This window comes from Ascidia mentula, chromosome 4, assembly GCF_947561715.1.
Source record: "Ascidia mentula chromosome 4, kaAscMent1.1, whole genome shotgun sequence".
NCBI classification, from domain to species: domain Eukaryota; kingdom Metazoa; phylum Chordata; class Ascidiacea; order Phlebobranchia; family Ascidiidae; genus Ascidia; species Ascidia mentula.
This window is the reverse complement of record NC_138569.1, coordinates 226,372-247,745: the sequence shown is the minus strand read 5'-3', so window position 1 is coordinate 247,745 and position 21,374 is coordinate 226,372. Positions and strand designations below refer to the sequence as shown.

The 21,374-nt window shown below is 40.6% G+C and overlaps 5 protein-coding genes across 5 annotated transcripts; 2 read left to right on the top strand and 3 right to left on the bottom strand.

Annotated features, from left to right (window-relative positions):
• Positions 1-57: 57 nt before the first annotated feature.
• Positions 58-3,784, bottom strand: LOC145899818 (membrane-associated transporter protein-like). The gene is made up of 9 exons (XM_082988735.1): positions 3,126-3,784; positions 2,826-2,966; positions 2,507-2,664; positions 2,203-2,369; positions 1,493-2,075; positions 1,103-1,424; positions 830-1,032; positions 430-635; positions 58-261 (listed from the first exon to the last, which is right to left on the bottom strand). The coding sequence occupies exons 1-9, from the start codon at positions 3,782-3,784 to the stop codon at positions 58-60; spliced, it is 2,643 nt and encodes an 880-aa protein (XP_082844861.1).
• Positions 3,785-7,699: 3,915 nt separating this feature from the next.
• On the top strand, positions 7,700-9,441 carry LOC145899021 (uncharacterized). Its single transcript, XM_082987732.1, has 6 exons — positions 7,700-7,975; positions 8,028-8,104; positions 8,349-8,397; positions 8,650-8,690; positions 9,037-9,106; positions 9,198-9,441. Exons 1-6 carry the CDS (start codon positions 7,801-7,803, stop codon positions 9,281-9,283), a joined length of 498 nt encoding a protein of 165 aa, XP_082843858.1. The 5' UTR covers positions 7,700-7,800; the 3' UTR covers positions 9,284-9,441.
• A 192-nt stretch (positions 9,442-9,633) lies between these two features.
• Positions 9,634-12,652, bottom strand: LOC145899289 (uncharacterized). The gene is made up of 8 exons (XM_082988022.1): positions 12,594-12,652; positions 12,444-12,540; positions 12,087-12,374; positions 11,568-11,858; positions 11,199-11,335; positions 10,318-10,477; positions 10,087-10,195; positions 9,634-9,817 (listed from the first exon to the last, which is right to left on the bottom strand). The coding sequence occupies exons 2-8, from the start codon at positions 12,466-12,468 to the stop codon at positions 9,640-9,642; spliced, it is 1,188 nt and encodes a 395-aa protein (XP_082844148.1). The 5' UTR covers positions 12,469-12,540; positions 12,594-12,652; the 3' UTR covers positions 9,634-9,639.
• Positions 12,653-13,709: 1,057 nt separating this feature from the next.
• LOC145899814 (uncharacterized) lies at positions 13,710-15,557 on the top strand. The gene is made up of 4 exons (XM_082988729.1): positions 13,710-13,844; positions 14,154-14,446; positions 14,597-14,774; positions 14,820-15,557. Exons 1-4 carry the CDS (start codon positions 13,710-13,712, stop codon positions 15,555-15,557), a joined length of 1,344 nt encoding a protein of 447 aa, XP_082844855.1.
• A 1,112-nt stretch (positions 15,558-16,669) lies between these two features.
• LOC145897797 (ribosome-releasing factor 2, mitochondrial-like) lies at positions 16,670-21,295 on the bottom strand. The gene is made up of 13 exons (XM_082986242.1): positions 20,844-21,295; positions 20,483-20,659; positions 20,147-20,334; positions 19,878-20,060; positions 19,364-19,596; positions 19,104-19,244; positions 18,607-18,794; positions 18,464-18,553; positions 18,170-18,382; positions 17,939-18,115; positions 17,330-17,496; positions 17,114-17,245; positions 16,670-16,969 (listed from the first exon to the last, which is right to left on the bottom strand). Exons 1-13 carry the CDS (start codon positions 21,052-21,054, stop codon positions 16,832-16,834), a joined length of 2,238 nt encoding a protein of 745 aa, XP_082842368.1. The 5' UTR covers positions 21,055-21,295; the 3' UTR covers positions 16,670-16,831.
• Between the last annotated feature and the right edge of the window lie 79 nt (positions 21,296-21,374).

The following is a 21,374-nucleotide window of genomic DNA, read 5'->3' as shown; positions in this document are numbered from 1 at the left end:
AAATAATTTCCTATACGCAAAGCACACACTTCTACAACACATACATTTTAACTGGAATCAGTATTTGACAAAGAAGCCTGCCCATATTGTACCCAAGAAAGCAACAATTGCAGCAGTTGCCACAGTAACGGTCACGGTGTCAAGTAACACCACAAGCGTCCCGATCCCTAATCCAGTTACAATCTGAGCAAGTTGAATCATGCAGGTCACCAAGGCACAATCTGTTCCAATCCCTCGCTCATCTGGAGTTCCAACCAGATCCTATACAATAAAATACATCAGTGGTGAGGAAGTCTCTATTCAGTGGTGAGAAGTCAGTTATTAATAAAGAAAGGAAATGATTCAATTTCACTTTGTGATTAGTTTCTGGTCGACATTTTCTTGTCACATATTTACCCAACGTTAAGTCATCGTGTAAATATGTGATACCTTGTACGTCTCGTGGTATTGTGCGACGAGTAAATATGGAAGGGTGTAGAGAGTTGCCGACATCACTCCTATGGCAGATGACAGACATAGGACCACGTATATATTGGGGAAAATTGCCACAACGCCCGATCCAACACCGAATGCGAGGTACCCGAATACATACATCGCTCTGGAACCGAATCTTCGTATCATGGGTTTAAGGGCGGCTGCACATAATATTTGAATCTCACTTTAGGCTTAAGGATTTTTGTTGAAAATTGGACAATTTGCAATAAAAGTTAACTCAGTTACGAAGGTTCAGAGACAAACTTAACCCAATGTTAAGGTCATAGCCGAGTTGTTTAACATGCAGCAACGGTGAATATGAAAATCACTCAATAATAAACAAATCTCAACTTACCGCAGTACAATGCAGAGGCGGCCGCGTTGATCGTGAGACCCCAGTTGCCGAGTTCCACTCCCCGCTTGTAAAGTTCAGCTTGGCGGGAATTACGGGGGGCACGGGGATCCCCCTGCATGATAACTTGCCCCACGAAGTCGGTGAAGAACAAAGCCATGCAGAGGAAAGCGATCCAACCAAGAAAATGGCAAACGCACAAATATCTGAGAGGGAAAAAGTGGGTGAAATTATTCCAGAACGCCATCCTGAAGCAAATCGCGTCCTCCAACTCACTTGAGTTCCTTGGGCATAGTTTTGATGGAATTCACCAAACTCCCAAGCCCTCCAACCTCCGTACTCTGAACATCCCGGGAAGAGCCCTCCTCTCCTCCAACCCTCCTCCTCTGCATCTTCCTCTGATAATGTTCCGAATCTATGAGAGATTCCTCATCTTCCGTTGCTGTTTTGTAATCCGGGATAATCTTCCTCTTCGCAACAATTCCCCTCCACCCTTGACCCTGGCTGGGGTGAGAAAAGGGGATTTTCCCTGGGTCCGCTTCGGCATACGGGGATATTCTGTTCCGATTCATCATCCCGTCCATCGAGTAATCGGAGTCTGGATTTAATAAATAAACAATGTAACAATGAGCGCTAAACGTCAACCAGGGGGAAATTATCACCAACCCGTAGAAATCTCCTCATCTTTAAGGCGCTCATATTCGATGCTGGGGAATACCCTTCTTGCAGCTAAGACGTCAGACACATGGCTGTCACCTAGCGGTTGATATTCCGGTAAGAAGTGAGGGTAAGGGGGGGCGGACGGTTCGACGGAAGCATCGAACACTGGGTATCGCTCTTCGGCGGGAAAAGTACCGTAAGCAGGATTCTTGGCTCCTTTTGTTTTTGATTTGTGTTTGCTTGAACTTGAACGTCTTCTGCCAGAGATCACTCTACTGGAGTGCTTCTTGGACGTGGAAACTCTTCTGTTGCGTGATTTTCCGCTTCGAGGCGCACCAGAGCCTGATTTACTTTGTTTCGTTGCTTTCTCGGTTGCCATGGTTTCGTACTCTTCGAAGAGCTTGTTCCTCTTGCTCTTCATGAGAGATTGGAGAACTGCTCCCTCTGCATCCTCATCCGGGTTCAAGCTTTTACCCTCCACGTGGTTCTGGTTCAAATCTCTTCTCTGCTTCCTCTTCTGCCCGGACGAACTGGAGCTTGAGCTCCGCATGATGGCGCGCGTGGGTCGAGGGTTGTTTTGTTTCGGTTTCTGAGTTCAACAATTTGTTAAGTTATCAGAAGTTCACCAGATTACCCCAACGAACTTGTGAGGTAAAAAGCAAGATTGTGGGCAAAATAATTCACGGTGGGTCGAACCACCGACACAGATATCTTACCAGTGGTTCCTCCGGGATGCTGAGGATGTTCATGATACAACAGACCACAAACACCACAGCAGAAGCTGCGTACACAACCTGACGGTCGGTTGGAAAGTATCTTCCCAGCATTGTGTCGTTCGTCCACGCAATTCCTCCGCTCGCGTAACCGAAAGCTCCTCCAACTCCTACAGACAAACGAGCCACAAATGATCACTTGACTCTGATTCAGGACGAGATATTTTTCAATTATTATTGCATTTGTTTTACGAAACGCCTTTTTGAATCAAACCAAGTTTATAAAAAATGCGATAAATTAATAAACCTGTGAATATAGCTTGATAGAGCAGACATATTTTGACGTCATCTTCGTTGCAAACATCCATCGCGTAGGCGCGTATCGGGCCTTCGACAAAATCTGCGCTGAAGTCGAATATCACCACTCCTACGATGGTCAACACTATCGACGCGATCACAATATTTCTGGGAAGGAAAGGTACTTTAGGGGATGTACGTATAATGAAACTTGCACGTGGTTCCAAGTAAATCCAATGACACTCACTACTTTGTACCCAATATTGGTCACTAAACGTAGTAATTATCTTTCTAGAAATTTGAAAACATATTTTTTATGGTTGTTGTACCTTGTATCCAAACCCCTCCGCGTGTTTCCGGCGAAATAGGAGATAATGTGTTCCCCATTCAAAAACAAAGTGATCCCAACGAGCAGTAGGAAGGTTAAACCTAGAATGAATGGACGACGTCTCCCCCAACGACACGTGCATCTGCAACAGAAATAAAACGATTCTGTTAAAGTTGGTTTCTGTGCCGTTGTGACGTCAAACAGTGACCTTTAGAATGAGCCGTGTTATAAGCTGTTAAGTAAATTCAAATCGCTTGATTGAATTACGTAAACAAAAACATATTATTATTTATTTCTCCACCGATCGCTGAAGCTTCCCATGATAGGCTGCAAAATGAACCCAAGAATGGGGCTGATCACCCAGACCATACTGTACATATTGGATGGGAGACCAATGCTCAGTAGTATAGGAGTCGTGAGACCTGCTTCGACGGCGTAACAGAACTCCCTTCCGAACATAATACAACTGTTCATAACCATCTGGAACTTGCTTCTCTTCGGGGGTGGAGTTGCATTTGCTCGGCGGGAAAATGCGGAAAAAGCGGATATCGTCGACGCGGGCAAAGAACCGATCGAATCCCTGCGTCGGCGCCGCCGAATCCTTCTCTCGTTGCCAGATTTTGTTAAAATTTCATAGTCAGCTGTTTCCGAATATGTTTGAGTGTTTTCAACGATGCGGTGTTGGTCGAAGGAGCTCGAGTTTTGAAAACTTTCTTGTTCAACTTTTGGTTGATTCGCAATCTCAAGAACCTCAAAGGTTCGGCTTCCCACTTTCAATTTCCTAATGTTGGTTTTATTCGGGGATTGTTTAAAACTTTCCCTTGCTCCGACTCCATCCTGATGGTAAGAAACCTCTCGAACCACTTCGTCAACCGGGGTCACAGGTCTATGTTGAAATGATCCAAGGTTATCGTCGGCTGTAGCGAACGATATATCCACACTCGAAACCTGCTGTGGCATCTTGACTGGTCGAATCAACCCTAACAAACCATGACCTTGTGTGAGGATCGGGCGAATATATAGCGGGTCGGAGAGGATTATGTTCCTTTATTTACTTGTGAATAAGTCACAATAATCCGATTCCGCGCCAACCCCGTGACTTCCTGATTGTAATTCATGTCTTGCTTCTTTACGTAAAGCGATTGTGGAGCGTGACCAAAATCTTGTAGAAATTGAAGGAAACCATCAGCATTGGTGCCCTGCAGTAATAATATACAAACTTCATACACGCAGATGTTTTAGAAAAATCTGCCCCCATCAAGATAGACAAGGCGTGCCTCGCTTTATGTTGTGGAGATTACGCACTGTGGGGTTGACAGCAACGTTAAGCTGTCTGAACAAATAGGATATTACAACTGGAAAAATATAGTTTCAAACTCATACGTTTGTTAATTCGCTTTAAATACATTTAAATGTAAATTGTTTTACATTCCACAAAAAAAAACATGCGTCTGTACAGTTCCACTAACACAGTGGTGTAACGGCCATAACTGCAGAACCAGCTCGATTGGAAATTTCAAAGGGCTCTAATAATAGCTTTGTGACGTCTTTTCTGGCTGCAAACAATCGACTCCAAATGAAAAGAACGCCGCTCTAAATAATACGCCGCGTTTCTTATACAGGAAGCTTGATTACGTCTGTGGCTCATAAACGCTCCAAATCTACCGTGAGGTTTAAGTATACGGGCGTTTATACTGAATAGGAAATATGTAGATTGTGGAAGGCGCGGTTTGCGTTTCAGTTATAAACAAATTCATTACTCCATTTTGGTTGAGAAGGCAACGTTGATAACATGATTGAGAATAAAGATTAACTCGCAGGGGGTTGTGATTGTATCTTGATGACTTCCATCCTCGCATCAAACATACATGGGAAATTGCATTGTCTTGATGCAATGCAAGTAATGACAATTTCCAGTTTGACAAGCGGATGCAACTCAAGTCAACCGCAGTGCGAACAATGTACTGGTGTGAAACAGTTGATTGACGAGAAAGCTCTAAACCTTTCCACGCTAAGCATTTCATATGGAATATCGCATGTCTAAATATAAAAGTTTAAAAATGCTGGTTACACAAACTAACCAGATCATTAAACATGTAACAGCCTTCGTTACATTTGAAGGGGTCTCCAATATTTGGCTTAAAATAATAGCATATATTAGATTTCCATATGGTTTCTTACATCACAAACAAAGAGACAAGGTCAGTTTCAGTGGAAACAAGGTCGAAAGTTACATAGTAAATTTTAAGCATCAGTTTTTAAGAATGTAACGAATAAATTATACTTTTTTAGGTCAAGATCTTGTTAGTGACAAGTTGGGTTACACAAATTTTTAGAATTCTGCACATTCTGCTAGACATGGTTATTTTACGCAAGAAGAGGCCATCACTTTGCCCAGCCAAGTGTAACATCTGTGGAAAAACCCTTTCAAACAGGGCATCTTTAACAAAGCATATCAAAGGAGTACACGAAAAGTACAAGCCATTCAGATGTAACATTTGTGAGAAAACATTTTGCTACATAGGAAAATATCGAAATCACCTGGTTGTGCACACTGGTGAAAAGCCATACAGATGCGATGTATGTGATAAGAAGTTTGGGTCGAAGCCTTCATGCAAACGCCACATGCTGAACCACTATGTAAAGCGGGAACCCATTAAATGTGACTTTTGCACCAAGCAGTATATAACTTATGAAAGTCTTCGTCGACACAAAAGACTGAGACATGAACTCAAACAATCGCAAAAGTGTGAAATTTGTCAAAAGGATTTTGCATATGTACACAATCTATGTAAACACCTACAAAATAATGTAATAACTATCATTAATTGTGTGTATTGCAACAAAACTTTTTCCAGCAGATTAACTCTCGACAACCACACAAGGTCTGTGCACCTTCGACAAAGTAAATACCATTGTGAAATATGTGATGGTAAGTTTAAAAGTTCCTTTCTACTATCCCAGCATATGAGAAGTCATACTGGAGAGAAACCCTACATGTGTAAATATTGTAACAAGAAGTTTTCATTGCAGTCAAACTGTGGCAGGCATGTCAAAAAATTCCACTCAAACATCAAGCAAACTGTTTTGTAAATGTTAAGTTGGGTGTTTCGATTTCACTTTATGTGTATATACTTTACAGCACAGGGAATTTCAACAAAACCATGCCTGTATAATATTTGTTTATGCCAACTACAGCATGTCAAATAGTCTTTAATGTTTTGTCATTTATCTAAATTGTACTTTATTTTCATGTTATGTAAATACATCACAATTGGACCATGGTTTTGTGTGGTACAAGTACAACAAACTCTATTTACTTAGGGAGTAAGTACCTTGTCACATTTTCAAACTTCAAAACTTTTACATTTATTCACAGGGTCAGGGTATTGATGTAAGTTTTGCCACAGAGATTAAATTAAACATTTTGCTATATATATAACACAAGCACAAATAATTTGGATTTAAACCCCTTCAAACACAAGAATTTTTTTCAGGCGGTTCAAAAATGGCGCCAAAATAACCCTATGATTTTTATGTAATCCAATGTTACATTTTTATTGTTTTAACGAAGATTACAGGACACATGTATGGACAAATTTAACAACAACTGTAAACAACTCTTGAACACTCATGTAATTAATCTCCCGCCAACTTCTTTCATGATATCCGCTGTGACAACTTCCGCCTTCAAGATACCTTGTTGCCCGCTAGTCAATGGATGGATGTAACAATTTTCATGAGCACAATGCAATTATGCAAGAATCTGACTATCCTAAAATTTACCTCGGTATGACAAGTTGCCTAAGCAGGAAAAAACAAACAAATACGAAATTAAAAAAAATAATATTACGAATCATTTGTAGCCTACTTTGCTTCATATGAGCAAGAAGTTGCGACAAACAATAAAACCACGTCCCTAAAACAGCTTTAAGATATTTTGGAGATTTCGAATTAATGACGAACGCCACACGAAAACACGCCGGTTTGTACGCGTGCTTGCATGAACAGCAGACCAGTTTCAACTGTAATCGGGTAGAAGTTGCGCCAAGAACAGACACACCAACATTTTACGTGATCTACTGTTACATTGTCTGTGTTCACGGCCATCGTTGCTTGGGATTTTACCCCATAAACCCGATAATAAACATCTTTTTCGGAATAAACAGTTTGCCGGTGAATCCTGCAGAGAAATAGTTGAGAGAGACATACAGACAATTTGCCGAAAAGACTTTGCTACAATTGGGTATACCCATCCAAATACTGCATTGCAAATATGCGACAGCTATCACATGTCCATGTACGCATGATGTCAATCATTTTGCTTTCAATGGTCGAATCTGAGTAAGAAATTATTTTTTTTTTTGATAGTTAGAGGAATGTTTGTCAGATAAAAGTCCTGAGTGGGGAACTTGGCCATGCGACAAAAATATTCGCCAACTTAGGTTGCGAAAGCAATCGTAGCTCTGTACAACAGTTACTATTCATTTGTGAAGTTGTGGTTTTGGATTTTTGGTGAAAAGTTGAAAACCGCAAACTGGTCAATAAATTTGTATCAAACATTTGTTTGCTGAGAGAATATTTCCCAAAAAGTGTTTCATATGGAAAGAATGTTGACAAAACTTATATTAAGCGTTCCCCAGAGTCAAACGTTCAACGCGAGTTTATGTAAATTTGTAACAAACAGTTGACAGCAACACAATGGTCCCCCCTTAATGAACCTCTTATATATCTACTTTGCATTTGATGCGAAATAACAATTGAATTCTTACCTTTGGTTTGTATTTATATCACATGTTTTGCATGAAAGTTTATATTTGCGTTCGCACTGTTGGGAGAAGTCTGGATGTAGATTTATATGCGAGAGAAAGCGTGTGAAACTCCAGGATTGAGTCTGATGTCCATGGATTACCCTCCGTTTGGAACAAGGGTTTAATAATTGGATCAAACAAAGCACAGAAACTTGTATATTAAGCATGTCGACGATCCCAACAACGCTTCCGGAAAGATCGGATGATTGCTGGGGAGTCAAGACGAGGAATTTTAAGATAATTGTTGGTTTCCTTAGTGGGTGGATTATCTTGCTACTCGTCTTCCTAACCTGCCATTGGGTTGCTAGGAAGTGCAAAACACGCCGCTCAAATAACTCAGGTAGATCCATCTAATAAGCCATCCTAACTATCGACAACTGTATAATTTCAAGGTGTTAACGCTGAAGAAGAGAAGATTTACGAAATCCCAAACCCAGCTCCACGGCCAAGGACAACCACAAGATTAACTGTGAGATTTTTAATATCATTGTCCGGGACTTTGGTTCATTTTATATCAAACATTATAATCATTGTTAGTTGAGGTGACAGAACAAACTCGACGGTAACGTAACGGATTAAGCACAAATTGATGTGTGGAATGGTTTGTTCCAGACAATGCTAAGTTGTTACCAAACATCCTTAATGATTATAAACGTTTTTGATTCGTAATTTGTAAATAAGAGGTGATTATATTTGAATAATTTGTATTTCAGCTGATCCCCGAATACGAAAATTTCGAAAACAATGTCAATGTTTTCATTGGTGAGTTTTCTGCATAAGTTTTACATAACCATAGAAATCTTACGAATTAGGAGGAATTTAAAGCGGTCGAACATTTGAAGGATTAAAGTTATCTGTAGAAATGATCAGAAAAATTAATATAAACTATCACACATTCGGAAGAATCAAACGCTCTTATTTTAACCACACAGGGACTTGAACCCGCGATATCCCGGTCATTTATATTGGGAATCACTCTTCCATGACGTGTAGTTGTTTTGTTTTTGTTTTTAGACAAAGGATACATGGAGTTATCAGCCGCCGGACCCTTGCATGTAAGGTTTTATTGAAACCACGGTTTAAAATCATGTGTGCGATGGTTTTGCTGCAAAATGTCTTCAGTTAAAGAATATGAATCTAATATATGCAAAAGAGACACAGTATGCTCCACGGTGGTTCGTCTTTATTGTTAGACATCAGCTGGGCACCCAATGTATTAATGTTTACTGCAAAGGACCGCAAAAGAGAAATTTCTATCTCTGCTAGTTTAAAAGCTAGACCAGTTCCACAGTCAACAGCTTTAGTGATGAAACCTTATGATCGAAACAGTGGTGCTACTGTCTACAGCTCTCAATGCTGCTACACTTTAAACACTAAAATATTTGAGGTATTTTGTTCCAGACCCTCCGTCCAAACTCCACCCTTCCAATTCAAAAAGTTTCATCTATCTCAAAAAGTTCAACTCTTCCTGGTAACAACTTTCACTGCATATTGACTTCATTGTTGACACAAATCTAAAAAGCAGAAAGTTTTGTTTTTTTATCTTTATTTGATTTTCGCAGCCGGAAACATTTCCTCTTACAAAAGCAGAACTCTGGGGGCAAGAAGTACTTTAACAGAACCGGTGTACGCAGTTGTCCAGAAATAACTTTGCTTCATCATGCACCTATATATGTGTTGTTCTGTTTCATCATGCACCTATATTTGTGTTGTTCTGTTTCATCATGCACTTATATTTGTGTTGTTCTGTTTTAATCGCATTTGTTTATCCAAACAAATGTTTGTAAATAAATGGCAAAGAGCTTTTTTATTTTTTTTCTGTCTCTCACAACAAAGGATGATTTTCCCCTTTTTATTGTTAAGATATTTTGCAAAATATAAAAGAGCTTCTGTCCCACTCTTAAATGCCAAAACTAAACATTCCATCAAGGTTCCAACACCACAGCAATGTTAAACATGAAAGCTCAGCAAATAGTTAATTTTACAACTCATTGAGTCCCAGGTTTATTTAGTTTCAGCTAATTGCATTTCCGATTTCCGAAACCAACGAATTGTGAATACTTTTGATGTTTGCTTGTCTACATTGTGACGTAATGAAGTACAAGGGCATTTCCGGCGGAGATGACGCAGGACTTCCCGGAAGTGATCATCCCTCCAGTTGTAAACAATGACGTTCACCAAACTGAAAATCAGCAATAATTCACTTTACTCACGTGTTCGGACCGACCAGTTACTACTAAATAATTTCCACGACTGTGACCAGGGGGATGTTCTAAGATTATCCACTCAATATAAATTAACGCCAAAATAAACAAAGCATACTTATTAGTTTTCAATGTTACGAGCTTTGAAAGTTAGGCATGGATTCAAGATGCGTGCCAGGGAGGTTTAAATACGATCAACTTATGTCTATTGCCAAAGTGTTGGGAGCTACATGCAACTTGACTCCACCTGTTCCCGACCGCCAGGAGTACAGACAACATTGCAGGTGTGTTGAGTTTCATCGAGGAACAACTTCGCAGGGTTGTGTTCACCAATATCATCATCACAGCGAACGGAACTAAAATATCAAGTGGTTATAATTCGGTACAACAGGGCACAACGACACTCGGTGGCTTAATGTGTTTAACTTGAAACTTCCACATAAAACACATTCACATAATGGAGCACTTATTTCCTTACGAACTGATCCAGTGTATAAGATGTACATGATAGTGAGAGTGTTGATTATCCGAATTTCACGCTTATAAGATGACGAATTGTTCTGGTCTCGGTTCAAGGCCAGATCGGATTTTCTTCGCTTCATTTTCAAGACAACCACGGTTGCTATGAGAAGGAACGTCTGTGGGATAAAAATGAAATTTGTTTCCGTTCTGCTTCTTACCTTGTATAATAAAATTCCGCCATTTCCAATGTTACCGTGCACATGTACCCACTTACCGTGCATATGTACCCACATCTTGGCGTGCACATGCACCCATTTACCGTGCACATGTACCCACATCTTACCGTGCACATGTACCCACATCTTACCGTGCAGATGTACCCACATCTTACCGTGCACATGTACCCACATCTTACCGTGCATATGTACCCACATCTTACCGTGCATATGTACCCACATCTTACCGTGCATATGTACCCACATCTTACCGTGCATATGTACCCACATCTTACCGTGCATATGTACCCACATCTTACCGTGCATATGTACCCACATCTTACCGTGCACATGTACCCACATCTTACCGTGCATATGTACCCACATCTTACCGTGCACATGTACCCACATCTTACCGTGCATATGTACCCACATCTTACCGTGCATATGTACCCACATCTTACCGTGCATATGTACCCACATCTTACCGTGCATATGTACCCACATCTTACCGTGCATATGTACCCACATCTTACCGTGCATATGTACCAACATCTTACCGTGCAGATGTACCCACATATCTTACCGTGCAGATGTACCCACATCTTACTGTGCACATGTACCTACATCTTACCGTGCACATGTACCTACATCTTACCGTGCACATGTACCCACATCTTACCGTGCACATGTAGGGTGCAACGATTGCAATAATCATCAACACATCCGGGTTATCCGGAGCATTTCCATGTTTCCTGAAGGAGAGATAAACGAAGGTTGCCTGGGAGTAACGATAAGATGCCGACGAAGACGGGATGGCTGCAATGAATACACGGTAGAAAGTCGTGATTAACATCTCTCTTGTAAAGGCTTCAACCACAAAACATGACCCGGGGTTATTTTGGAACAACTGCGAAACTGTTATTTTGTTTAGTTAAAGTTTTCGGAAAGCCATCTTTCAAAAATGCTCGAGGCTCCAAATAACTTCACAACTATTTCCAGTATATCAAAAGTTCATGTAAGAATAGAAATCATACAACAAAGTGGTCACCTGGTGCCGCTGCGGAGAAAGCAGCCAACATCCATGAAGCTGCTATGGCTCCGAACACGTGACGGTTGCTTAGTAAGCGATATTTAATGGGACTCATCACTGCCACCAAGCGCAGAGCAAACAGCACCACCATGTGGTACATGCAACTGATAAAAGTTAAAGTAAACAGCCATCCACTAGCGGTCGCCACAGGGCTGTTGATACTTTCAAGCGTGATCAGATCGAGTTGGGACTGTGTCACTGTGTAGGTTCGGATAATGTTTGGAATCATCACAGCCACAATCTGGAAACCTGGAAAGTGGACAATTATGACCCTCTCACCACAAGTTTATTCACATAGTTCGTCACAAGCCAAGTTGGGGCTTCCCGGGTCTTTATAATGACGACGAAGGGAGGCAAACCACAATCTACTTTTTCCTCTGGTTTTGCAAGTTTGCGGCCAACGGAGTAACGCGCACATATTTGCAAGTACCAAAGTGACATTTACAAACTTTATCGAAATGAATGAAACCCACTCACCAACTAACATGTCGGAAACTGACAACGACAACCTCACGTAGTCCATCTTCGTCCGCATGGTGGAGCTAGACACAAAGCAAGCCTGGATGATCGCGTTGCCAATGACGACAGCAAAGAATAGAAGGAAGACGGCCATAAGGAGGAAAACTCCTCCTACGATGCTGCAGGAGGAGCATTGTGAGATTATAACGTCAGCGCACGAGATCCTGGAATCAGCAGAGCAGAACCCTGGAATTCCGCAGAAGAGCGGGTCTTGTGATGGATACGGTTGAGTGGTGTTGGATGGATCTGTTACAGATTTTTTTCTTTTAGTTTATATTTAGGAGGAAATATCAAATCGAACATTGCTAAACTAACTTGGGGTGTCGGGTTCCAATTCCATTGTCGTGTAATAAACAGCGTTCTCTACAAACCACACAACTTCTCTACGCAATATTTTACTCTATCTGGTGGCCTGAAGACAGGGATGAAATGTAAGACTGCTTCCACCTCGGCTAAAATCTTTACCTTTAAAAAGATCTTCACCTTTAGTGTTCATCATTAAAACTAATTCCTGTTGGTTCTGGATGACACTTATAATAAAAATAAATCAACTTTTTTCTGAACCCAATAATATTTTTACAACTGGCGGCAGCGTTCTTTGTGCTGTTACATTTTCTCTGTTAAACTATTGACCGCAAACCGGCGATAAGCGGAGTTTTTTTCCATCAGTCTAAGCCATCATCTCATCGCATGCTGCAGAGGCAATGCGTTGTCCACAACCTGGTAAGGAAGTCATCAATCTATCAGACGTTTTCATCCGTGACCCTCCCCCCTGTCCCCCCAACGACACCAGTCATGTCCTGTGACGTCATAGTGTATTAAAGAACGTTACACCTCGCACGAGAAGGTTTTGCACTTTTTACATTTGCCTCTTGGATCATTTTAACAATCTTACTAATGTGCGAACATAGTTTTTTATTCGATAACTGATCATTTTTACAAATTGTTGAAGTTTAAAATGTGTTGAAAAAACAATCGGAGCGTCTGGCAAAAGTCGCATTTTAATAACCCGCTATCAAGTGGTTTTAATCAATACGAGAAGAGCTTCACAAATTTAGTGAAGCGGTTTAAGTTGTTGCGAGGGCCCTCGAAAAACGTCGGTGTCACATCGTGGATTGCAGTCCAACTTCTAACAAACCTTTTAATAAGCCATCACATGTTGAGTTCCCGCACAAACAACGTATTTGATACCGTGTGATGTGGTTCAGTTGCTTTGAAGCAAAATATAAACAGGAATAAGATAATGTACTTACTGCTGATGACGTCATTGTGGTCCCATGTGAAGCCAGGGGGGTGAATATTAGTTTTGCTGGGTATACAATTATTAAATGGCGAAAAAATATTAAGGTTGGTCTTTAAAGTAATTCAATAAGCACGGAAAAAGATTGCTTACAAGGTGTCACATTAGTTACAAAATCGTTGGTTCCACAGGATATTTTAAGGCACGTATAAGAAGCCAAAATTGTGCAACAAATATTTTTGATTTCGGTAAATCGGCAACGATTAATTATAAATACATTTTATTCGTTATTGCTGTGATCAGGATGAAACAGCTTTAATTCAGCCAATAATAGAATGATAATGTCGGATAAAAGCAGCAACAGCTCAAGTTCGTGCGGAGAAAGTGAAGTCCCGGATAAACTGAAAACATCCAACATTTGCGGAACCAACCAACGAACTTTCCGTATTCCATCACACAGTGAAAATCTACTGCAGGTGATTTTAAATTTACTGGCCACAACTTTGTGGTTTAAAAAGACTGACTGATAAAAATATTTGTCCTACTAGCGGTAAAGCAAGATATAGAAAGGGGATATTACATCAATAAATTCAAAATTCTTCAGGCAAAACTTGTTGATTCGGTCGACGTTTCGTTATCCAGCCGACCTTCATCAGGACAAAGTACGCAAAACTCAAACGTCGACCGAATGAATGAGTATTGCCAGAAGAACTTTGAATTTATGAAATATTATGCCTGGCTGAGTCAGCAACAAAACGGATTTTTACATTGGTTTGTATGAACAGGCACTGAACAGACAGCGTGGTGATGGAGAGTTCTGTGACATCACAGTGCTGGTCGAACACCAACGTTTCACGGCGCACAAATGCGTTCTTTCCTCCAGCAGTTCCTACTTTAAATCCCTCCTCTCTAACGACAATGACGGGGTTTTTCTTCGTCACGTAACAGCCGATAGCTTCCGAGCGATATTGGATTTTATGTACACGTCAAAGTTGCAACTCGATTCCACCGTCGTCCACGATATTTTAGCGGCAGCCAAGTTTCTGCAAGTGAGGGGAGTTATATCGATTTGCTGCAGGTATACCCATGAACACTCCGCAAATATATCACAAAAGCTGTGTTATTCTGCTTTATTGGTGACCCCGTTACTTGTAAATCCTGACATAAAAACATCAATCGGTCATGTTTAGATTCTTGTGATGTAATCTGCACAACTCTACATTTCCAGATATCTGGAGTCACAGATTCGTACGTTAGCACGTGACTTGGATGAACACTCCCCGAGCACAAAAAATCCGCATATGATTTCTGTGGATGCTGAGTTCTTCCAGAAACAACCTTCGCCGCTCCTTCAGCCGACCGCATACAACCCCAACATCGGCACTTTCGGGCCGGATATTGTCATGGCGCCACCTCACGGTCAACCCATGTACGGTCATACCGACCAACAGGTGGCGCAACCACAGATAGTTACGCCTATTCAACAACCGGTCACCAAATTCCTCCAACCAACCACGACAAGCGTGATGGCTTTAAATCTTGGCGGCCCAGCTGAGATGACGTCACAGAACGGTTTCATTGGAACCAACAACGTCAATAACCAACCACAGTTCCAACAATCGACAATTTTTCGCGACCACCCAGCACCCGTTTATATTCCAGAGTCGCAGCATCCAACACACGCAATAAATCCGCAACCGCAGAGTCAGTCAGTGTGGCAGAATCCGAATTATTCGCCGGTTAATTTCTATCCGTACCCTGGTAGAAGAAGTTCTCTCACAAACAACCAGACGAACCCGTTCAACTCCCCAGCGGTTCAACGCGATCAACTCCCACTTCCTCCCATAATGAGTAAGAGGGCGGCACCCCCGGCTCACATATATTCCTCACAGTCGACGGGAGGGAAGGGGAGGCGACCACACCTGCAACCCCGCCGAAGAGCCAATCACGCCGCGGTAAGAGACCCCCCAACTTTCAGATTTAATTTTCCCTCGACCCTCCCTAAGACAAGCACCCCCAAACCAACCCCCCCTGTTACCGAAAAAACTTCCCCCAACACGATTATGTTGCTCTCCTCCGCGAGGGTTCCGAAAGGGGGGAAGTACCGAACGGGTACTCCCGAAACAGCGGTATTTGACATTGAGGCTGAGGATAGATACTGGGATGCCTTGTCAACACCCCGGAGATGAAATGTGGGCGGTGTTGCCCCTAGAAACTGCAGGGAGTTTTGTCATTTCTCAAGTCATTTTTACTGTTCGTGTAGATCGGTAAACAAGAGCGACCTCCAGCGGAAAACTTTATGTTGTATATTTTTTACATTGTTTTTTATAAACCGCGTTACACAGTTTAAAATTTACTCTGAAACGTTTTAATGTCGGTTAATTTGAGATTGGGCCTCTGTATATGCATGGGAAGGTTAACCTCAACAATCAGCGTTTAACTTGTAATTATTTTCAAGACGAATTCAATGTACGTCCCATCTATATACAATCACCGGTGAGGAGAGGATTCTGGGCCCAGTGGGCCAAATTAGGGCCTCACTGAAGAAGCGGCACAGGAAAAATGGCCCCTGCGACAAAACTGTGGCACACACGTCATAACACCTAAACGGTTATGTCAAGATACGATTCACACTGTTTCGAACAACATACAGCTGTAAGGTAAAAGCTGTTTTCAACGAAACGTCAGTAACTGATGCAATGAGCATTGCTTGGCTCGGTTGTTGGTCTTAGAATCCAGTCACAAAAAACAGAGGTAGTTCATACAGAAGTATCTTAAGGCAATTTGCGCAGATGTTACAAAACGTAACAAGAAGCGCTTGCAGTTAGAGCTTAAACAAGTAGAAATAACAGCTTTAACTTGCAGTAAGAACGAATAGCAAGTTGCGGTGGCACGGTGAACGCAGCTGTTGCTTTAAAGGGTTCCGTCCCATGCATATGACAAGATATTAACTTGCCGCTGTTTACGCTTTTGCTAACAACACGCCGTACAATATTATGGAGAAATGTGTGTGCTTTTGCGTTATCCCAAGTAAGTTTGGGAGTGAACGCAAGAACATGGGATAAACCCAGCAATGCAACTCAACCTTGCTTATGTTCGAGTCAACGTAAATTATATTCGCCAATCACTTACTTGCTACCGTATTTAAAAGTACAATTCTTGTCAATATTTTTTTTTCACCACCTGTTTATGAAACGTTGTTCATGGTTTTCCTGTCCCCAATAAAAATTTTGAAGATGATTTTTTGTGAAAGTACACGATGGTCTTCAAAGGAAATTTCAACAATGCAAAAAAAATCAAATTGTTTATTTTTTTAAAAAAAAACTACAAGATGGCCGAAAACCGATGGAACATACAAGAGTAAAACTTCAGCAAAAAACAAATTGTTCAAGTGCTTGAACCTTATCGTGATTTCAAATCATCCAGAGCGACAGAGTACGGAATATCCCGAGCTTGGTAGTCGCTAGGAGAGGAAACTTCCTCCAGAAATTTTACTTTTTATTTTGTGCTCCCTCTCGGGCGACACCTGCTGATAACCTGAAATTTGAATATGGAGGTCTGCTCTGCCAGAGGTAGCGCTGCGGAGAGATGACGCAAAATCCTGTGTACGAAGAGAAAAAAGAATCATAAATACCCGTGGAAACTGTAAAGATTTAAAAAAAAAAAAACTTTTTCAACACAATCTAAACCTAACTTATGAGATTATGCCAGACCAAGAAAGCAGTCAATAGTTTTTATGGTTGACCTTGATTTCGGTCAGAGCAGCTTCAGCTGTTATCAAGGTCATCTGATTTCGTTCTGAAATGTTCCTTATGGTCGCGTGGCATTTTGTTAATTCGGTGAGAATCGGTTGGAGTTGTGTTGAAGTTGTCGTCACCTTCGCAAAATAAAACCGAAATCTTCCAGCTTAAGAAAAATCCATCTGACAAACGTCTTGGTTGGTTACACGTGACCACCTTACCTCAATATTGGTGATTGGTTCGATAAGTTGGCATTCAGATTCCTCCAATGCTTTCCTCGTGCATTGTGATGCGATGGAAGTTATGAGTGCGACTGGACAACCTTTTTTAGCTTTGGCTTGGACCAGTTCTACCCTTGCTCCGATAATAGGGAAGCCATACATTGAACCTTATAATAAACATTCAACAGCTGAACGTTGTGAATGGACAGTTTTATTCGTACATTCTGTCTCCACCAAACGAATTTCAGCTTAAGTGCTGAATCTTTTAGAACAAAAAGGAATTCAGCTTGAGCGCAAAATACGATTCAACGAAAACCATTGACTGGAGTTAGCATCACAATAATCTCCACCTTATGGAGCAATACAACTTCACGGACATTACTAACAACTCCACCAGCACTCCGATCTGTAATCTTTCGTAACTCACGTCAGAACAAGCGGATCGGAATGCCCAGGGTTGTGAATTCAAATCTCAGTGGGAGCGAAATTGATCAAATTTCACTTGGCCTGTGATGAAACAACGCAAAAGGTCGATTCCCGTTGCAACGATTTTAACTTTTTGCGTTTTGCATGAACATGGGGCGAACTCACAGCCATGGCGTTTTTTACCTCTCTGGCACTCCTGGTGGACACCAAGTGCTGCGGCGTGCACCACATGAGGGGGCCCGTGAGCAACTTCTCCGATCGAATGTAAATCAGAAAAACTTCGGTATTCGTTGGCGGGTTGGACTCTGACACGCACAGACACTACGTAGCTGGTACCCATGATTGTTTTTTCAACAGTCTCTGCCAAAATGTCTTTTGATAAAATTGATTTGTTTGTAATTGGTTCCAACTTACCTTCGGCATTACAAGAAAGTGTGGGCATTTCTCTGTAGGCGACTTGGACTTCCCCCAGAAGAACTTTCACTTTAAACTCTTGTCTTATTCGATCGGCAACGATGTCCAAATGTAACTCTCCCATCCCACATAGCAGGAAACCACCGTGGTATTGAGGTTTCACGTGGACTGATGGATCTTCCCTTGATATGATTGACAAAGCTTTCTCCAGAGCTGGGAGAGGATTTTGGTAAATGTGTTGCTTAATAAAAACAGTATTTAGAGATTTCTAGAGTTGTCTGAGGTGAAACTCACGTTCTTCAAATTTCATCGAATCAGCAAAAATTGATCGAAAGAAAACTGGTTCGGGAATAGGAACAGTGGCCAGAACAGCAGAAGATGAACCTGCGACACAAACGTCAAGTTTATCCAAAACATTAAAACAAACATAAACCAACCTCTGTTAACTTTGTCGTTCGCATCTGCCTTCAAGCAAGCTTCGTTATAAACCTCCTCCGATTCAATCAATGTATCTCCAGTCATTGTGCGTTTGAGAGCGCAAACCACACCGATACTTCCAGCTCCTACCTCCGATACCTCTCTATATTCATCCGCGTACACAGCAAGAAGCTGTGATACTGTTTCACTATGATGTCATAATTGACTTTTTTTACAATTTACTATACATCTTGAAGCAAAATATTTAAACAAAGTTGTTTGGTTTAATGACTAGGTTAATATTAAGTCAAATTTTAACAAGTATTTGCAAAACTTTGAAAATGAAAGCCAAAGCTAAAATGCTGTTATACATTAGTAAACGTTTCGAACACTAACTGCAGTCATCATCAGTACTACAATGAGTGCATGCAAGAAAAGCGTCGGGGTAATAAAGGACTGAGCAGGCAGCACAAATGTTTGCAGATAGTATTGTGAAAAAGTCAGAAGTTAAACAAACCTTGAACACTTGTTGGCATTAAAAATCTGACTTTTGTTTTTTAATTTTCCTGAATAAACTCGAACAAAAACCAGAACTCCATATTTTCTGTCGTGGATGATTTTGAAAGCCATCGCTACCAACCTTCCTTCATAAAACTTTCTGTTTTAAAAGCAAATTAAAAAAAAATTTCAACAGATGAAGCAATCCAAATGTTTTCAAGTTAATAGATTTCATTATGTTGCACTTATTCATGTGAAAAATCATCGTAGCAGACTCACATAAAGTTGTGTGAAATATCACAAGGTGAAGGAAGGTAATTAACAACTGCATCGAGTAATGGTTGGACTCCAATGTTTTTGAGTGAAGTACCACACAACACTGGGACTACATGGTTTCCGATCGTTGCTCGTCGGATCCAAGTAGTCATCTGGTCAGCAGGAAATGAAGCAACATCGCCAGCTAGTGGCCCATCTAACCAAGTATCCGCGACTTCATCATAAAGCTCTGCTAACTTGGATTAACAAATTTTTGTGAGGTGTTAGCAGCAAAACAGGTTATAATGTATCCTTTGTAAAACTTATATGTTGTAAGACACAAAACTGCAAAATTACTACAATAAAATTTTAATATTACTTTGCTATGTTCTGTAATGTGATCTTTATTATTGGAGCAGGTTTGTCATTAAAAACACAACAACAAGTTCGAATTTAACAATACTGAAGCTTCACTAATAATAATGAATCATCAAGAACGAATAAAAATTCTTCCCATATATTTGACATTAAAGCTTACCTGTTCAATGACGTTTTCTCTGGCCTTCATGCATTCATTCCATCTTGAATGACTGGAATTCATAATGTTTCTGCTGAAGGGCCTTCCAATGTTGTTAGTTTGTTTCTCCATGTTCCATTCAATTGTTTCCAAGTTAATGGTGTCTATGACCCCACAAAACTGATCATTTGCAAACAAAGGAAGCTGGGCACAGAAATTTGGGGACATTAAAATTTTGTAAATAAATTTGGCAAGTAGGGGTGATTGACCCACTGTCAAAGCAGAAATACCTGAAGAATGAGAGTTTTAACATTTAACTGATCTTGTATTGATTTAACAGATTCAACAAAGTTTGATCCATCTTTGTCCATTTTGTTGAGAAACGCAATACAGGGAACCTTATTTTGCTCCGCTTGCCTCCAAACAGTTCTGGTTTGGGCTTCAACCCCACGGGAGGAGTCAAATACTGCAACTGCTCCTAGGAATACAAACACATGGTGTGAAGAATCCTGCAAGGGTCACAAGTCAAACACCTATTTGTTTTACTGCAGTTTTTAAGCCATTTTAAAATAAATGCACTGCTTTAATTGGAAACAAAAAATGCTTGATTGTTTGAAAATTATTACCGTCTAAAACACGAAGCGATCGTTCAACCTCGATGGTGAAGTCGACATGTCCTGGAGTATCGATGAGATTAATCATTGATTTGTTCCATTTAAAGGAAATGGCTGCACTTTGAACAGTTATGCCTCTTGAGCGTTCACTTTCAAGATAATCCATAACTGTGTTCCCAGCATCAATATCTAAGTAGATGAGTTTGGAATAAAACTTTTACACATCTTGTCATTGAATAAATTTTAATCGTCTAAAAATACTTTATTTTTAATCTTTATCAAAAGTGTTTTCTACCAAGTGCTAGTTTAGTTTCAAGAAATCGGTTGATAAATTAAAAATCTCTGCAATCTATAATTCTTCTATAACTTTCACCTCCCATTCTGTTAATAAATCCGGAATAAAATAACATTCTTTCGGTTGTGGTTGTCTTCCCAGCGTCAATGTGGGCCATGATACCAATATTCCTGGTTTCTGCGCTTGAAGCGTTTATTCCCGTGGAGGAAATACCTCTGACGAACTGTAAGGTTGTTTTGGAATTACAACGCCACATGCGGCCCTGCAATGCTCGTTGAAACATCGTCATTTCTGCGGCCAACAAACAACTTTCTAACCCATAACTAGAGCCTTCCTCGCAATAATTCACGTGCAACCGACATCCCTTACTCCATCACTCATGCGATAATTTATTCAAAAGCACGAAGTTATACACAAAAGTAATTTCCAAATTCACACTTTTTGCAATAATAAATTTCAATAATATATTACTTGATAAACATTGTTTCCCATAAACGGAAGAAACAAAAAATCTTTATTTAAATAAATTGTACATGTCATCCAAGTTTAAACTACCACCTATTGGGAAACCACCAGAGCTGTACGTTACAATAGAAAAATAAGTGATGA

Bases quoted from the DNA above. Each gene is read 5' to 3' on its own strand.
- LOC145899818 (XM_082988735.1), bottom strand. From the start codon at position 3,784: ATGCCACAGCAGGTTTCGAGTGTGGATATATCGTTCGCTACAGCCGAC. The intron at 2,370-2,506 runs GTTTATTAATTT...GTTTGTCTGTAG, and splicing joins CTATCAAGCTATATTCACAG to GAGTTGGAGGAGCTTTCGGT. The intron at 636-829 runs GTAAGTTGAGAT...TATTATGTGCAG, and splicing joins CGCCTCTGCATTGTACTGCG to CCGCCCTTAAACCCATGATA.
- LOC145899021 (XM_082987732.1), top strand. From the start codon at position 7,801: ATGTCGACGATCCCAACAACGCTTCCGGAAAGATCGGATGATTGCTGG. The intron at 8,105-8,348 runs GTGAGATTTTTA...TTTGTATTTCAG, and splicing joins GGACAACCACAAGATTAACT to CTGATCCCCGAATACGAAAA. The intron at 9,107-9,197 runs GTAACAACTTTC...TGATTTTCGCAG, and splicing joins AAAAAGTTCAACTCTTCCTG to CCGGAAACATTTCCTCTTAC.
- LOC145899289 (XM_082988022.1), bottom strand. From the start codon at position 12,468: ATGGAATTGGAACCCGACACCCCAA. The intron at 11,859-12,086 runs GTGAGTGGGTTT...TCCACTTTCCAG, and splicing joins AGTTTCCGACATGTTAGTTG to GTTTCCAGATTGTGGCTGTG. The intron at 9,818-10,086 runs GTGGAGTCAAGT...GCTGATTTTCAG, and splicing joins CTCCTGGCGGTCGGGAACAG to TTTGGTGAACGTCATTGTTT.
- LOC145899814 (XM_082988729.1), top strand. From the start codon at position 13,710: ATGTCGGATAAAAGCAGCAACAGCTCAAGTTCGTGCGGAGAAAGTGAA. The intron at 13,845-14,153 runs GTGATTTTAAAT...TTGTATGAACAG, and splicing joins ACAGTGAAAATCTACTGCAG to GCACTGAACAGACAGCGTGG. The intron at 14,447-14,596 runs GTATACCCATGA...CTACATTTCCAG, and splicing joins GTTATATCGATTTGCTGCAG to ATATCTGGAGTCACAGATTC.
- LOC145897797 (XM_082986242.1), bottom strand. From the start codon at position 21,054: ATGACGATGTTTCAACGAGCATTGCAGGGCCGCATGTGGCGTTGTAAT. The intron at 19,245-19,363 runs GTGAGTCTGCTA...CTTTTAAAACAG, and splicing joins GATATTTCACACAACTTTAT to AAAGTTTTATGAAGGAAGGT. The intron at 18,116-18,169 runs GTAAGTTGGAAC...ACATTTTGGCAG, and splicing joins ACTTTCTTGTAATGCCGAAG to AGACTGTTGAAAAAACAATC.